At 38.8% G+C, this 17,310-nt stretch overlaps 1 protein-coding gene across 1 annotated transcript; it reads left to right on the top strand.

Moving 5' to 3' along the window:
* Nucleotides 1–823: 823 nt before the first annotated feature.
* Nucleotides 824–12,180, top strand: PUB49 (plant U-box 49). Its single transcript, XM_077377340.1, has 11 exons — nt 824–1,179; nt 1,294–1,356; nt 1,445–1,548; nt 5,528–5,619; nt 5,727–5,816; nt 5,904–5,979; nt 6,073–6,443; nt 6,988–7,244; nt 7,339–7,627; nt 11,530–11,643; nt 11,734–12,180. The coding sequence occupies exons 1-11, from the start codon at nt 1,052–1,054 to the stop codon at nt 11,938–11,940; spliced, it is 1,791 nt and encodes a 596-aa protein (XP_077233455.1). The 5' UTR covers nt 824–1,051; the 3' UTR covers nt 11,941–12,180.
* The last annotated feature ends 5,130 nt before the right edge of the window (nt 12,181–17,310 follow it).

The raw sequence follows: 17,310 nt of genomic DNA on the forward strand, positions 1-17,310 counted from the left end.
TTCTTCTTCATTTTTGCTATAAAAATGTGAGAGAGAAGAGTAGAGAAGATCGGCTACCCATTTCCAACCTCTGACCATCTTCTCCGATGGATTTTTCCAGAATCCGACAAGGGGGATTCTTGAGCTTAGGCATACATCAGAGAAGATATTTGTCACAATTCTACTATAAGTTTGCTTTCTGTGTCCTTTTCAGTTTTAATTTCGTGTCTATAAGGCTTTGTTTGTTTGGATTTTTAGAACCAACTGTGAGCCCATAATTAATTATTGGTTGGATTATTGGATAGAACCAATTGGATGGATGGATTATTGTGTTGAAACAATTTTTAGAACCTTGTTTGTCTCCGGTGGATTATTCCTTTGTTTTTGTGTTGAATTTCTCATACTATATCATCTTGGTTCCAAGTTCTCATAGTCTCTGTCTCAACAGTTCATTAAAATCATTTATGCAATCATGCTTCCATAGGCTCCAATTTAAGCAAGGCATTCTGTTTATGGCTTGGGAAGAGTGAGTTTTGGTAGCATGATGAATAAAATTAAGAAACTTCTTCACTGGTAATTCTCTTCTTCAACTATTATGTCATGAAAAATCTTCATCCAACTCTGATATTTGGGATCTTTTCATTCATGCAATTTAAGTTTCAAAAGGTGATGAGATGAGAAAACCCGACCCGGCCCGGCCCGGCCCGGCCCGAGATAGTTTATCGGGTAGCATAGGGTTTTAGAAAACCCGACCCGCCCGACCCGAGTTGCAACCCTTATAACCATTGCCAACTGGTTAAATACTAAAAGACAAGGCGAGATAATGCAATTATCAAAACATGGTAGTGCAAATATCATTGGTCTTTAAAAGTTGGGCGAAGATACGTTCCCCCAATCACCCTTCCGAAGAACCCTAATTTGAGTTTTTTCACTGATTCAGAAGAAGAAGAAGAAGAAGAAAAACCATAATTTGAGCTTCGTTCACAGATTCAGAAGAAGAAAAAAGACCCTAATTTGAGCTTTGCTCACAGATTCAGAAGAAGAAAAAAACCTTAATTTTTCACAGAGAGAGATGGGGAAGAAACAACACAGCAAAGATCGGATGTTCATAACGAAAACGGAGTGGGCGACCGAATGGGGCGGAGCCAAATCCAAAGAAGTTCTCACCCCATTCAAGCGCCTCCCCTTCTATTGCTGCGCGTACTTCACAAACCCTAATTTCCCTTTCATTTCCTTTCTTCTTCCCAGCTTCATATTTTATCTTCTTCATTATGTTTTGATTGGTTTTACTTCTTTTTGGGGATTTTGATTTAGGCTTGTATTCACTCCATTCGAAGACGCAGTTTGTACGATAGACGGCAGTGTGTTTGATGTAGTGTGAGTTATCTCTTCAATTCATGAATTTACAATTTGCCTTTTTTTCTTATCTTCATTGGTTTGAATTTGATTTGGTTTTTGGGTTCAGGCATATAATCCCTTACATAAAAAAATATGGAAAGCATCCTGTAACTGGAGCTCCTCTCAAGGTGGAGGATCTTATCCCTCTTACCTTCCACAAGAATTCTGAAGGTAATTGGCCTTTTCTCTGTCCATTTCATGATGCCAATCATCTTTGCGTATTCTTTTGTTTTGTGGTATTTGATTTCCCTGGTGATATAGAAATTGCATTTGGTGAATAATTTATGATACTCGAGGAAGACTGTTCTCCATTGGACTTCGTGCCACGCAACACTCTTAAAAGTCAAAAGTCATTGTTAAATTCTGAATCATATTAATACTTATTGGAAGAAGTATCTGTTACGTGCCTAATTGGCAGTAACTCAAATAGGGGGGGGGGGAGGGGCAACCCCGTACCTCCTGAGAGTTCAATTCGAGAGGAACCATGACTCTCCTCAAAATTAGTACTGGGGGTATTTTTGATAATTTTAGCCACTCCCATGTGTTTGTGTGCATGTGTTTTGTCTATGTGTGCATGCACGCGTGTGTGCGTGTGTGCATGCGCACACATTTATCGTGATGATGAATGGAATTGAGTTGATACCCCACACGGAATTTTTTCTTCTCTCATCTATTCATATTCATCACATTCTAGCTAGGATTTATCTCATTAACTATTGTGTGGAAGTTTTGGAACGTGCAAACTATGCTTTTTTTTTTAAACAAGTGGAAATTTATTAACCCGGAAGACAACCTGACTGGCCAAATTATCAATCCTACATCGAACACTCCAGAGTTTGCTAGATGGTGAACAGGAGTGTTACCTTCTCAATGAATATGGGAGAAGGAACACTCAATTGTCCTCAATACATAAAAATTCTCTCCTAAATAAATTCCTAAATCTTCGAGGAGAAGGGGCCTCCTTCCTAAGCCACCGAATATTGTTGAGAGCCCTCATCCCACAACTTTGTGGCTTGAACCTAAGACACCAATCTGAGGTCATTCCACACAATACAAATTTTAATCACTGCCACATCACACTCACCACATGGGCGTAAAAAGGAGAGAACAATCTGGTAATTAGGGTTAGAGCAGACCCCCCTAATGCCCGCCGTATTGGTCGTAGTGCCACTCCAAGTAAGGAGCTTACTACTACCATCAAAATTCATATCAATCCATCAGTCAACAACTGGAGATCCCAAACATCAAGAGGCTAGGGGAGGGATCCATGCTAATATGAATCCGGTTACAAATGATATCTTGGATTGCAACACCATCAAACTGCTTAGCTTTAGAAACCTGCTCAGAAACTTTGATTATAATCCAGTTTATAATTTTACCAACCAAATTAGATTTTTTTTTTTGAAACTGACCAACCAAATTGGATTTAATTTTAAAGATCTAATTGTTTTTATTCTTCCATATGATCCATATTGTTGAAGGAAACAATTTTTTTTACAAGCTGTCATGTCTCTTATTGCTTGCGGGTTTGCGCCACAACTCCCACAAGGCCTTGACCGATGATATGGTAGATGTATCCCGACATACATTGAACAAACCAAATAAATAACTCCATATTTTCTGCTCTCTTGTGTAGAGAATAAACAGATAAGTGGGGGGGTTCAAATGGAGAGCAACAGAACACGCAATCCCAATCATCACAAGTATGTCTCTTGACAAGTTGGGTCCCTGGTAAGAATTTTAACATGAAGCGGACACCACAGAAAAACCATGGCTCTAGGAGAGTCGAGATAATTCCAAACATTGGGGAATCTTGAACCAGGGAAACAAGAATTAGTCATCACATATGACTTAATAGAAAATACGCAGTTTTCTCTGGAGCCCAGAAAAACTTGTCTTCATAATCCACAATAGATAAGTATTGGTTACGGATCGATGCAGATAGCATCTAGAACTTGTTGGATATTTTGAGGGAGTTACCTTCCTGCAAAAGTGGGGTAATAACTTGTCAAGGACCCTCCATCAATATAGTTAGTTACCGAGGCCCTAGGGTAGACTGTACGAACGAAAAGGTAAGGAAATGACATAACCAGCGATTCTGCGTACCAATTATCCAATGAGAAAAAATTACTCCCCTTTGGAAAAGTGAGAGGAAACATATTGGAACCATCTCATAAGAAATACAACTACCCATAGTCCATAGTGGTTTAACATTGAACACCTCGTGACATGTGCAGTAGCGCATGTCTGATAATTCAGTGCACACCACATTTCACATACAATTCATGTAAACATGTATTCATGATAAATACACTGCATTTCACATGCAATTCATATAGAAACCATCACATAAGCAAGACAACTACCCATAATGGTTTAACATCGAACAACTTGTGAAGTGTTATAGCTCAACTCATCTCAACTCAACAAAGCCTTTGTCCCAAACTAGTTGGGGTCGGCTAAATGAATCCTTTAGAAGAAATTCATGAAGAAGGTAAAAGGAATCTAGCTAAATCAGGAGTGAATAAGCAGTGTTTGGAGTGGTTTGATTATTTGCCGCCCTGATTTTATTTTGATTGTATTTGTATTTTCCTTTTTCTTATGCTCTTTGCTCCTCTGTATTTGGTGGACCATCTCTGTTCCGTTTTATTCAATATATTGCGCCATTTCAAAAAAAAAAAAGAAGGTAAAAGGAATCTACCTGGCTCTAATCCTGGTTCTTCTACGTGGATCATTTTCTTCCATTCTATCCTATCCATGGTCATGTTCTCAGTTATGTTCCTAGCTATCAAGTCTTTCCTCACTGTTTCTACCCAAATTGTTTTCGGTCTGCCCCTACCTCTTTTTACTCCATCAATTTGGCACAAGTTGCCTCTTCTCACCGGAGCATCCAAAGGCCTACGTTGGATATGTCCAAACCATCTTAAGCGGTGCTCTCTCATCTTCTCCTCAATTGGTGCCACCCCTACCTTCTTACGAATGTCTTCTTTTTTAATTATATCTAACCTTGTGTGGCCGCACATCCATCTAAGCATTCGCATCTCCGCTACACCCATCTTATGCACATGCTGCGTGGCCCAACATTCTGAGCCGTACAACATAGCTGGCCTCACAACTGTCTTATAAAACTTTCCCTTCAACTTGGTAGGGATTTTACTGTCGCACAGAACTCCTGAGGCAAGCTTCCACTTCAACCAACTTGCTCTTATTTTATGGTTAACATCCTCTTCAATCTCTCCTTCCTTATGTACAATTGAACCACGATAGCGAAAGATATCCCTCTTAGGTACCTTCTGACCACTCATATTTACTACATCCTCGTCCCGCATCCTTACATTACTAAAGTTGCATTCCATATGTTCTGTCTTAGTCTTACTCAGTCTAAAACCTTTGGATTCCAAAGTAGTTCTCCATAACTCTAATTTAGCATTTACTCCTGCTTTGGTTTCGTCGATTAATACTATGTCATCTGCAAATAACATACACCACGGCACCTCATCTTGGATACCTTCTGTAAGCTCATCCATAACTAGCGTAAAAAGATAAGGGCTTATAGTTGATCCTTGGTGCAATCCTATTGTAATTGGAAACTCGCTAGACGTGCCATCTGTGGTTCTGACACTAGTTACTGCTCCATCGTACATATCTTTAATCACATCAACATATTTAGTAGGCACTTTTTTCCTTTCAAGGACCCACCACATAACACTCCTGGGAACCCTATCATACGCTTTCTCCAAATCAATGAAAACCATATGAAGGTCCTTTTTATTTTCTCTCTCTTCATTAACCGCCTAATCAAGAAGATAGCTTCCATAGTCGATCGATAATTCAATGCACACCACATTTCACACGTAATTCATGTAAATTTGTATTCATAATACATGCAACACATATCACATGCAACTCATATAAATATAATTATGTAACACATATTGATGTAGAAGGTTGTATGCGGAGCTTGTTTGATTCACTAAATTACAAATGTTTATGTTGCTGAGTTTTGCCTTATAGTTTCCTTATAGTAGTTCTATTGCTTGTTGATCCTTGTCTGCCCTTTTCTTTTCATCTTTTTGAATTGATGCCTGCTTGAATGTATGTCTTTACTTTTTATGATATGATGTTCAAATATGCTCTTATGTCACTATAGGCGAGTACCATTGCCCTGTTCTGAACAAAGTCTTTACTGAATTTACACACATAGTTGCCGTGAAAACAACAGGGAACGTATTTTGTTATGAGGTTTGTTACTGCTGCTGCTCATCATTGAAAATATCCTTTTCTTTATAGTTCTCTTACACACGTTGTCCTCTACAGCTCAGCATTTTGGGGTTGATTTTTCTCTGCAGGCAATTAAAGAACTGAACTTGAAAACAAAGAATTGGAAAGAGCTCCTCACAGATGATCCATTCACTAAAGATGACCTGATAACAATCCAGGTTATAAAATTGAATTTTGTCTTTCTCTATTCATTGACAATCAATCTTCCAACATTCCTACAGATGCTTTTCTGGTTGTCTATGTAGAATCCAAATAATCTCGATAGCAAGGTCCTCACGGATTTTGACCATGTGAAAAATAGTCTGAAACTTGATGATGAAGGTGGGTTAGTTTGAAATGTGTTTCCCACTTTTTATCTTTATCTTTTTTTTTGTTCTACTCTCATTATTACAATTCTTTCTTTGTTTTCAACAGAGTTGCAAAATGCAGATCCATCACATGACATAAATGTATCATCGGGAGATCTTAAACAGATGCTGAAGGAGCTTGGAACTGATAAGGGGAGGGAAACTGCCTTACACGGTGGAGGTGGCAACAAAGCACAAAATGAAAGAGCTGCCGCACTTGCTGCCATTCTATCTTCGAGGTCTCGCATCAAAGAGGATTCCAAATCAAGCCCTAATGGAGGCCCTAAAGCCACTCAGTCCTATAGCATTGTGGATGCTGCATCTGCTTCTGTACATGGTAGGAGTGCAGAAGCAGCCAAAGGTGCATCTAGTGATAAGACCGCTGCCCGCATAGCTATGCACATGGCAGGTGAACGCATGCCCGTGAATGCAAAAATGGTTAGTTTTTCTCTAAGTAAAAGTTCTAACGCTTTGACTTGAGACATAGGAAAAGTGGTTGATCAGAGGCAGGGACATAACACCAAAGTTGGAGTTTTTGAACTATGTCACAAATGTCTCCGATATTTTCACAATATAGCGATTTTATCTCGATATTTTGATAAAACGACAAAATCCCGAAATAATCCCCAGAACTTAAAAAATGTAGCGATGTTTTCATTTACCGCGATAATATCATGTTATTTTTTATTTATTTATATATTTTATATATTTTTAAATAATTTTATTTTATCGTTTTTTCCCGATATAAACTTGAAAAAAATAAAAAAAGATTAATCAATCCCAAGATTTTCCCTTGCCGAGAAATTTCCGAGAACGATATTTGTGACAGTTTTTGAAAGGATGGCTAAACTTGAAAGTCAATTGCATACTTCCAAGTTGTTTGAGTTTCAAACATATGAGAGAACTGACTTCTATGAACAATATCTTTCACTTCTTTCTTTGACACTTGGATTCTCACTGGAAGGTATTTTGTGTCTTTCAGGTTAAAAGCCGTTTCACGTCTGGTGCTGCGTCACGATCCTTCACATCTACTTCTTATGATCCTGTCACCAAAAATGATTTTGAGTACATTAAAGTTGAAAAAAATCCGAAGAAGAAAGGCTATGTTCAGTTGCATACGACACATGGAGATTTGAACATAGAGCTGCATTGTGATATAACTCCAAGGACGTGCGAAAACTTCATCACACACTCTGAACGTGGCTATTATAATGGAATAGCTTTTCACCGTAGCATTAGGTATAGTATCAAACTGCCTCAATTTAGATTTTTTATATTATATTTCTTTTCAATTTTTGTTGAATGACGAGGATTCACCTTCTGCCTTATGTAGAAACTTCATGATTCAAGGTGGTGACCCCACTGGCACTGGAAGAGGAGGGGAATCTATTTGGGGAAAGCCTTTCAAAGATGAGGTCAACTCAAAATTGCTTCACTCAGGCAGGGGTGTTGTCAGTATGGCAAATAGTGGCCCCCATACAAATGGATCCCAGTTTTTTATCCTGTACAAGTCCGCAAATCATCTGAATTTTAAACATACAGTATTTGGTGGAGTTGTAGGTGGTTTGACCACCCTTGCACTGATGGAGAAGGTGCCTGTGGATGACGATGACCGGCCTTTGGTAAGTGAAATTCTTTGGTTTATATTCTGTTATATGAGAAAAGGTCTGGGTATTTCTTTTTGGCTGGTGATAAATGTTCCCCCGGTTTTAACCTTGACCACCCTTCGTTAGTTTTGTTTTGTGACATCTTTCCATACTTATGAAATTACTAGGAGGGGTGGCCCTGGTAAATAAAAGGTTAAATTTATCATTTCCCTGCTTTTTTTCACAACAAATTTTTCATCTGATTCTGCATCACTGTCTCACTTAATGATTAGATTGTCTTTACATATTTGATATTTTTGATAGAAAACATTACTCTTTCATTCTCTCGGGATATAAGCAAGCATTGGGTTTTCTTATATTTATGTCAAGTTTTGTGGAAGTCCCGGAGAACTAATCTCTATTATGCTGTTTCTTTTGGGTATTCAACGAAGTTGAATAGAATTTAACATATAATGTTTTAGTACTGTCATGTTTCAAATTTTTTGATATCCTGGTTTTTCGCAATAAGTGAATGGCAATGCCAATTGGATTCTTTTTTGGAACAGAAAAAACGCAAGCATCCAATTGGTTGCTTGTGTGTTATGCAGTGAATATTATTTTCCATATGCTGTACTTATAGGCTCCATACTTCCATTCAACATTGAAGCACTGAATGTCCATTGCACTCTTTTTTTTTTCCTGATGTGGTATCTGCTTATGAGTTTTAACACTATGATTTATTTCTAGTTATGGATTTCGGTCGAATCTTAGTGTAATCCCTATCTCTGTTATGCCTATTTAACTCAGATAGGACATTTTCTGGTCTGTTCTTTACTTGAACTCACTTAACTGTGCGGCTTTAATTTCTTTGAAACCATTTTCCCATTAGTTCAGCATATGTATCTCAAGAGTGACATTTTTTTCTTCATTTCCTTGTTGAGAATAGTTTAATTATTTCCTTCTATCATATCTTTATATATGTCCTCAAAGCTTCTTTATATATGTCCACATGAGTGGAATTGAAGTGATCTATCGCTAGGAGCCCGACATGCCCTCCCAATTACTATTTCTATTTCTCTTTTATTTTCTATAACCTATTTTTCCTAAAATCTCATACTTTGAACTTTCTCCTTTCTTTTCTACAAAGCCAACCCTTTTTCATCATTTTTTACATTACGATTTAACCCAATATACCTTTCCCTTGTTACCCACACAACCTACCTTGATCCTTTCATTACGTCCCCCTATTAACATTGTTTGGTTCTTAGGTATTTTTTTTAGACATGATTTTATGGGACAAATTACCGAGATCTGATTTTTATTCATTAGAGAGCTATTTTCTCTTTTGGGGATTATTGTATGGAACATAATTTGGATGAATTTATTTTCTTTGATGCTCGAACTCTTAAGCTTTCATTTCTTTGAAAATACTTGATGAATTTAATTATTAACGATCTGTTTATGTTGAAGTCGGAATGAATGTTGCTGTTTTGTTGAGTTAAAATCCGCACATTACTCCTAAATTCCCATAAAGTCATCTGAAAACCTATAGGATTGCATAAAGTGTGTTTGGATCTCTTTGACCGGTTGCCATTTCTTTGGTGTAACATTTATTTGGCTTAATTGTCGTTATTTTCAACTTTGAGTATTCGTTCCGTTCTTTATTTTCTTTAGAACCAGTTTTCCCATGAAGTTTTTAAGTCATTCGCTCAAGGGCATCCTTGCGCCTTTCGGATTTTTGTACATCGCGAGTGGTAGCTCCAGATACTTTAGATCTTCAGAGCATGGATTTGAGATCCACAAAAGAGTTGTTTCAGTTGGAATTTCTTGCTCAGCTCGAAACTGTTTTCAGAGTATTGTTGGGGTAGAATATTTTATCTTCAGGTTTCAAGCTTCCCTTCATCGTCCAGACTCTCGTAGAGAATTTCCTCAAGAATATTTTTTCCTTTTATTTGTATTTTAGAAAGATATCATTATCTCATCTCAAGAGTTTAGCGAAAATTGCATTCATGTATTCTCACATCACTAAAACCTTGTATATGAGCGGATATATTGAGGTTTTGGAGTTCAGTGCTAGATCAAAGAATCGTACTGTTAGTCATACCTGATTGGACCGCTTCAATATTTCTCGGGGGCTCTTATTTGCCTTTCGTTGTTTTCTGCTAATGATAGGTTAAATTTTGAATTTGGATTTTTTTTTTGTTTTTTTGTTTTTTATGAATGATTATTTTGAAAATTGAATCAATTGTAATATTTTGTTCATTTAGTAGTTAAAATGTATCCTTATATGCTAGGTGTCAAGGATTCTTACCCAAATCCAGCAAAAGCAAATCGGATCCGTACTGTACCCGTATCCGAACATTTTGGTCTTCAAGGGACCCTTGTACTTGATCCCTTAAATGTATCCAAGTAACATATATCTACGCAACAGAAGTTTGTGATGGATCCACCTGTGTGGCCTCAAAAATAAAATAAAATAGTGGATCATTTTCTTATGCACTGTCCATCTGTGACAGAATTATTGTCATCTGTTCTTGCATTGTTGATGTGGCTTTGGCTATGGTAGCCTGTTTGATTTGTGATTTGTTATTGGATGCTTGGTCTACTATAGCAGTCCATTTCCAGTTAAATGAATCATCTTATGACATCCTTGTCTAGTAGCTATGTTATAATCCGTTCGGAAGGAATGGAATAATAGGATTTTTTATAGGACTGATATGACTTTTAGGACTGAAAAAGCAATGTGTTGCAGAAGTAAAAGGGAGATAAACGGATCATTTGGTGGGCATTAGTGTGGAAAGAGTTTAGTGGTTTAAGAATGTGAGGGCTTCCAAAGAAGCTGGGTAGTGGGTAGATGTTATGTGGAGTGGTGAGAGAGAACTTAGTCATTGAGGGATGGAAGCTAGAGAATGTTGAACCAAGTCATTGAGAGATGAAAGCTAGAGAATGGTTAACACTGAACTTTTAGCAGGAGCTCCCTTGGTAATCTAGACTCAGCCAATATTGGGGGTTTGACCTGTATTTGGCTATGCATGAAAAATTCTAGCAAGGAGGAAGCTCCATCTCTCGTGCATAAAGTCGAGTCTTTTGCCTCCCATTAAGTTGTAAATGGAGACGGTAGGCAGTTCTTTTGATTTGATAAGTTGGGTGAGTAAAAGGGGCAAGTATCTATGGAGGCCAGCAAATACATTTGGAGATCCTTGAGTTATCAGTTGAGCTCCAGTTGAGATGGCAGAAGGATATTATTGCCAGTATCTGGGCTCGTCATGTATTTGCATTTACCTTTTCTTTGTTGTACTTGGGGCCATTATTGGTTCTCCTGGTCATGAAGTTTTTATAGTATGTATTATATATAATATAGTGCATCATAGTCCTTTGACTCCTTTCATCACTTGTGTTACTGAAGCAAAAGATTAGAAAGGAGCAGTTCTTTTCATTTTTGAAATCCTCCTTACATTCTCAGCTTGAGTACTAATTATGAACCTAGGATTTCCAGTTTAAATTTTGATGCTTGTTAGAAGAGTGTTAATTAATTGGCTTCTATAAGATGTAAGTCTTTATATAATTATAGAGAAGATGGAGTGGAAGTAGAAGCTTATATACTGCCTGATTTGTCCCTTTTTTGCTTTATGTAACCTTTCTCCCTGGTTTCTTCCTGGCTTCTCCTATCAATATCCAATTGTAGCATTTAAATATTTCTTATTTATATAGAGTCCTATTTCATGCTTTCTGTTCTTTTGCCAGAGTAGTTTGCTTCTATTTCAATCCTTCTATTCGTGCCGTTCTTAAGATCAGCCTTTCTTTAAATTACTTGCACAGTTGCATGTCATGTCTAATGTAACTGGTTAATTCCGAACCTGATTGAGCTTTCTGGATCCTATGCATATTCCATATTTCTTTGTTTTGTTTTACTTATATTTTTCCGTGTTCTTGTGCAGGAAGACATAAAGATAAATAGTGTTACAGTATTCGTTAATCCTTACACTGAACCAGATGAAGATGAAGAGAAAGAGGAGAAAGGTGAAGAGAAAAATGCTGGTGATGAGGAAAACGTAAGTTGCATGCACTCAATTGCAGAATATTAGATTACTCTGTAGTATTGGAAATCCTGTTGATTTTGATTATCTTTTGGTACTCTTCAGGATAAGGTGGGGTCTTGGTATAGCAATCCGGTTACACCAGGAATGGCGGGATCCACAGCCATCGGTAATGGAGTGGGAAAGTATTTGAAAGCACGGACTACTCAGACTGAAGCCGCGGCTGACATTGGGTCGGATGGAAAGAGCATTACCAAGAAAAGGAAATTGGGTGTTTCAGCAGTGGAGTATAGCGATTTTTCTGGGTGGTAAGTATTCCCAAAGTTGTACCATAGTTAGAACCCAAATGCTTTGTAAGTGGGTAGAGCAAAACTGTGATATAGTCATTCTTGTAAAGTTAATAGGTTTTTGGAATATATGATTTCTTAGGCTGTATCTCCTTGTTTTATGAGATGCAGTCACTTCACATGATTCAGTTTTGGTTTATGTTGAAGATTTTCTGTTTGTTTTCTCTTTTGGTTGGAATCTCTAGTTGGCAGATGTCTTCTCATTCTTTGTTGTTTACATTTTACCTTTTCTTTTCTGTCAGCATTTGGACTTTATTCAACTAGCCCTTCTTAGGCCCTGTTTGTTTGAGATTATGACAACCGATGGAGAGCCCCCTTGAGTCCAATAATCGGTTTGGGGGCTCTCAATCGGTTGTCATAATCTCAAACGAACAGGGCCTTAATATAGAAAAAATAACATGTGATGGTTTACTGGTGAATTAAATTCATTAATTGTTAGTTGAAGCAACGTGTTTTTTCTGGCCATAAGCCAGAAAGCAATAGCCTGTTTCTTATTTTGATCCCAGAAACCTGTTCCTTCCCCACTTCACCCGGCACGAAATCGAAATATGCTCTAGAAACTTTTCTTCCCTTTCAACTTTATTAGCCCCCTTTTCTGGTGGATTTCCTGACTTTAGTAGCTTCATCCCATCTCCCAGCATCAGACTAAATTTTTAGTAGTAGAATATGCTTTCCTGTAGTTTATGCCACGTTTAAGAACTCGAGTCAGTCACCAACTCCGATATCTTGGCCGAGTTCTTGTTGTTATTCAGGTTTTGCCCCACCAAGTCTACCAAAAACCCCTTTGACTTGTTCGAGTTATAGAGAAATTAATCTAGTTAATCATTGGCTCACCCAAGTGGACTCTTTTACCTTGACCAAGTTCTTGTCTGTGCATGCTTTTACGGTGGTGGGATAATCCAGGCTACATGTGAGCTAGCTGTTTTGGTATGGGAGAGACCCATTGTGAGTCTAAAACCACAGATTATTGGACTCAAAATTACAATCGGTTTTAGAATCTAAAACGAACAGGTCCTTGGCCTCTATTTGCTGGCCGATTATAGGACCACAATTATAGAACCACACCGAGAAGGAATTCTAATAGATTATACTTCAGATTATACTTCCACAGCTGGCCATCTGCACTCACTCCTACTGTTAGATCATACCTCGCCAGTAACCCAGCCTCCAAATCCAGCCTGCCCGAAGAAGTTTCTGCGAAATGAATTGTCCTAGAATCTGTGTTGTCCTTCCTAACCACTTTAGAATTGAAGGCACTCACATCTTTATTCAAGGTCATGTAGAAGAGGAGTAGGTTGATAATCTCAAGGTGCTGCTTGTTTTGGATTTTGAGAAATCATTGTGAATCCAAAACTGATCATTGGATCCCCGACCGGCGTCATGGGGCCCACCGCCATTTAGATTTGAAACTGCTTAGTTGGAAACCCCTAAAATGGAAGATATGCTAGCTGACTGGTGGAATGACACATTACACCTGTAGGCAAGGCGGATGTGATCATCCCACCCAAAAACTCTGCTACATCAAAAGAAAGCTGAAGGAGTGGAAAAAAAGAAGAAAAATTCTAGAGTGGATGGGGAAAGAAAAGCATGGGTGTTTTTTCGACGGCGGCAACGGGAAATAAAGGTCAAACACATAGTGGCATGTGCTCGACGGCGGGGTTTCTGCGACGGCAGGGTTAGGTGGAGTCCTCACTGGTGTTGGAATCGGGTGGTAGAGGAGACGGGTTTCTTCGACGGCGATTTCCTATCGAGGCTGTGGTGTTTTGTTCCTCCCCTCTTGGTGTTTCATTCATTTTAGCCATAATTTCCTCCCATTCAGAATCGGTATCGGAAGTTTCTGTTGCAGAGTTTTCAACCTCGTACACAAAGGGCTCATCGAGCTCTTCTTCTGATTCTTCTGTGTCTTCTTCGGAATCATTCTCTGCTTGGGAGTCCTCACTGGTGTCGGACTCGGACCCTGGTGGATCTCCCCAAAGGAGTGGTTTGCACATATTCTCGGGTAGTGCGGAGTGAGCTTCCTCGGGTGGCTATTTGGTGTTTTTTCCAAGGGGTTTAGGGCCCAAGCCCTTCAAGTAACCTATTAGAGAAGGATGTCTGCTAGAATCCCTCCCAGTTTCGCCAGTGGGGCTAATTTAGTGCCACTATGAACTGTGAGAGTAGAAGAAGCCTCTGGGTCAAATAGTCACTGGATTCAAGCTAAAGGTAAAAGAGCAAAGAGGATTGACAGGGTTGCAACTAGGAGAAGGGAAGCTGGTTTTGGGGATTGGCGTTGTTGCAAATGCAGTTTCAGAAACTTCAAAAAACGGTTGGAATGCTGGAATTGCAAAAAGATTTGGTTAGGAAGAGACTTTAATTTCCCATCGCAGCTAAGAATGGTGAACGTTGGTTCCACATCCTTTGAAAGGCCCAAGTCTGTCATGAATATTTCAAGGAAAATAGATCCAATGATCTCTGAGGCTGTTACTATCAATCTGGAAGCAATACCTCTTCAATCTATTTGCAAAGCAAATTTGGGTATCTGGGGTAAACTTAGCCCAGGTTGGTCTGGAGATTTTGTTGCTATGGAATTATGGTCGACAAGGAGGAACTTTTCTCAGGGGGAGGTTCTAGTTTATAGGATTTCAGAGATAGAAATAAATCGATGGAGGAGTGGAAAAAAGCCATCAACTCCCCATTTGTTGAGATTTCTTTGTGGACGGAAATTTTTTTGGACGTTGACAGGAGCCAATGGTGGTGTATTGAAGGCGTTCCCCCTGATGCTTGGTGTGAAGAAAACTTTCGTAGAATTGGAGAACGGGTTGGGAAAGTTTTGGACTTGGATTCTTCTTGTGAGGCTGGTAAGGGTTATTCAATTGCTAAAATTTTAATATCTGCTGAAGGGATTTTGGGGAAGGAAATTTCTTTTCGGGTTTCCCTGAAGGGGTCTTTGAGATGGGTGAGGGTTTTCAAAGAGATCAAAGAAGATGAACCTAAAGGACCCATAAGAGTATTCTCAGAGGAAAGTGATCAATCTAGTAGCTTGAATGGCTCTAGTTCTTATCAAGAAGAGGAAGAAATTGAGTCTCAAAGCGGGTTTCTAGTCATCGATAATGAGGCTGGTGGGGGATTGGTTGAACCAGAGGCGACCGGAGAAATCGAAGAAGCGTATTTTAGCTCTGTTGGCTATCCTACGCATGTGGCGCAAGTTAATATCTGTCCTTATGACGGTGATTCTGAATTTCGAAATGACTTTTCTCCTGCAGAGTACAGGTTGAAAAGCTTGATTGGGAAAGGCTCTGGTGATGCGACTGTGGTGGACCCCACTTCTATATTAAACGAATATTTTGAATCTTTTATTGAGGCCAGCTGTTTTGTTCCAGAGCCTTCATCATCTATGGTTATATTTGAGCTCGTGGATTTTGTTAGTCCACAAAGTAACAATATTCCATGGGCTTTGGACTCTTTATTACATCAACCTGGATCGGAAGAAAGCCCAGCAATAAGTTATATCTCTGGATCCACTTTAATTACCTCTTCTGGCTTTGGGTCTATCAAATCAAGTATTTCGTTTTCTTGTTCTGGTCTGGGCTGTTAGGTCCCTGGTTCCTATCCCGTGAAATTCAGTCAAAGCCTTTCAGTCATTATTCAGGAAATTTCCAACGACGAGTCTGATCTTCAAAGGAGTTTTCCAAAGGAGATAGTCTCACACCTGGATTTTGACTCGGTAGAAATTTTGGATGACTGCGCTGAGATTGGTGAAGTCCAATTCGGGGTTTTGTGCGAGAACCATCTTCCGATACTCACTAGGGATGATAGGTTCTCTTAAATAGAGGGATTTCATAGGAAGAATCAGAAGTCACAGACGAGTTTCTTTCATTGGGAGGATTCCAGATTTGTGTCCAACTCTTGTTTTAAGATTAATATGGATATAATAGATGGAGACATGTTTTATGTTATTTCGCTTATTGCCTTGATGAATAGTTTTTGGGAGGGTTTAGCATACCTCAAATTTCCTTTCTCTTAAATTCAAGGATGGCTTAAAGGAAGAAGATTGTTGCAGTCTTCTCATCAGTCAGTAGAGCTTAAGGATGTACCGGAATCTTCTGTGAATAGTGTTTCGGGGGATTTGGTATCGAAGCAGGATGATTTTGTCTGCTCTTAAGAAGTAGGGAAGTTTTGTTTGGAAGGAGGGGTGGATTTAGTAGTCAATCACACGGTAGGTGTATGCCAGATTTTGGGGGTATGGAAGATTTCAAGGCGCAAATAAAAGAAGCTGAGATCAGAGAATTGAAAGCTCGGATTTCGGCTAATAAGGCTGAAGATCTGATTAAAAAAAAGGCAAGAGAGTTGAAACGTCTGAAATTTGGTATTAATTATGAAGGGGGTTTTTCGGGAGAAGTTTCAAAATCAGACTAGAATGGGAGAAAAAAGGGGGTAAAAAGGGGAGGTTCACTCACAATTGTTAGTCCATTATGAAGATAATTTCTTGGAATTCAAACGGTTTGCGGTCTCAGGGGAAAAAATTCAATTAAAGGAGTTAATTAGAAGTTCAAAGCCGGATCTAGTCTGCATTCAAGAAACAAAATTGGAAGATATTTCTAGAGAAATAATTAGAAGTTGTGGTGTAAAGGCAGATTAGGATTTTTCTTTTGTTCCTTCTTTGGGAGCTTCTGGTGGAATTCTTGTAGCTTGGGATGAAGTGAGTTGGCAAAGTATTGAAGTGTGGAAAGGCTTCTTTTTCATTTCAGTGGCTCTTAGGAGGCTGGAGGATGAGTCTTTGTGGCTCTTCACTGTTGTTTATGGGCCGGTTCAAAGGGCAGACAAAGAGGTTTTTTGGTCAAAGTTGGGTAGAATCAGAGATTTATGTTCCTATCCATTGTGCATTGGGGGTGATTTTAATGAGATAAAATCTATAGGAGAGAGGGTGGGATGCAATCATATTATCAATGTATGAGGTCTTTTGCTAATTTCATAGCGGTTAATGAACTGATCGATCTTCCTTTATCGGGATCAGCTTTTACATGATCTCGAGGAGAAAGTCGAAGCAAACTTGATAGATTTCTTATTAGTACTGAGTGGATGGCTATGGAGCCGGACATCCTCCAAAAGGCTTTGATTCATTCAGTTTCAGATCATTCCCCTATTTTGCTTGATCCAAGGCTAGAATCTTGGGGCCCAACTCCTTTAGATTTGAAATTGCTTGGTTGAATTGTCCACAGATGGTAGACAGGCTGGGAGAATGGTGGTCGTCTTATCATGTGGAAGGTCCAACGGATGTGATAATAGGGAAGAAACTCAAATTTGTGAAGAAGAACATTAAAGTGTGTGTGGGAGAAGAAAAAAACTGATTTTAAAC

Source organism: Tasmannia lanceolata, unplaced genomic scaffold (assembly GCF_043159265.1).
Source record: "Tasmannia lanceolata isolate RefF3 unplaced genomic scaffold, GAP_Taslan_0.1 ptg000004l, whole genome shotgun sequence".
Lineage (NCBI taxonomy): Eukaryota > Viridiplantae > Streptophyta > Magnoliopsida > Canellales > Winteraceae > Tasmannia > Tasmannia lanceolata.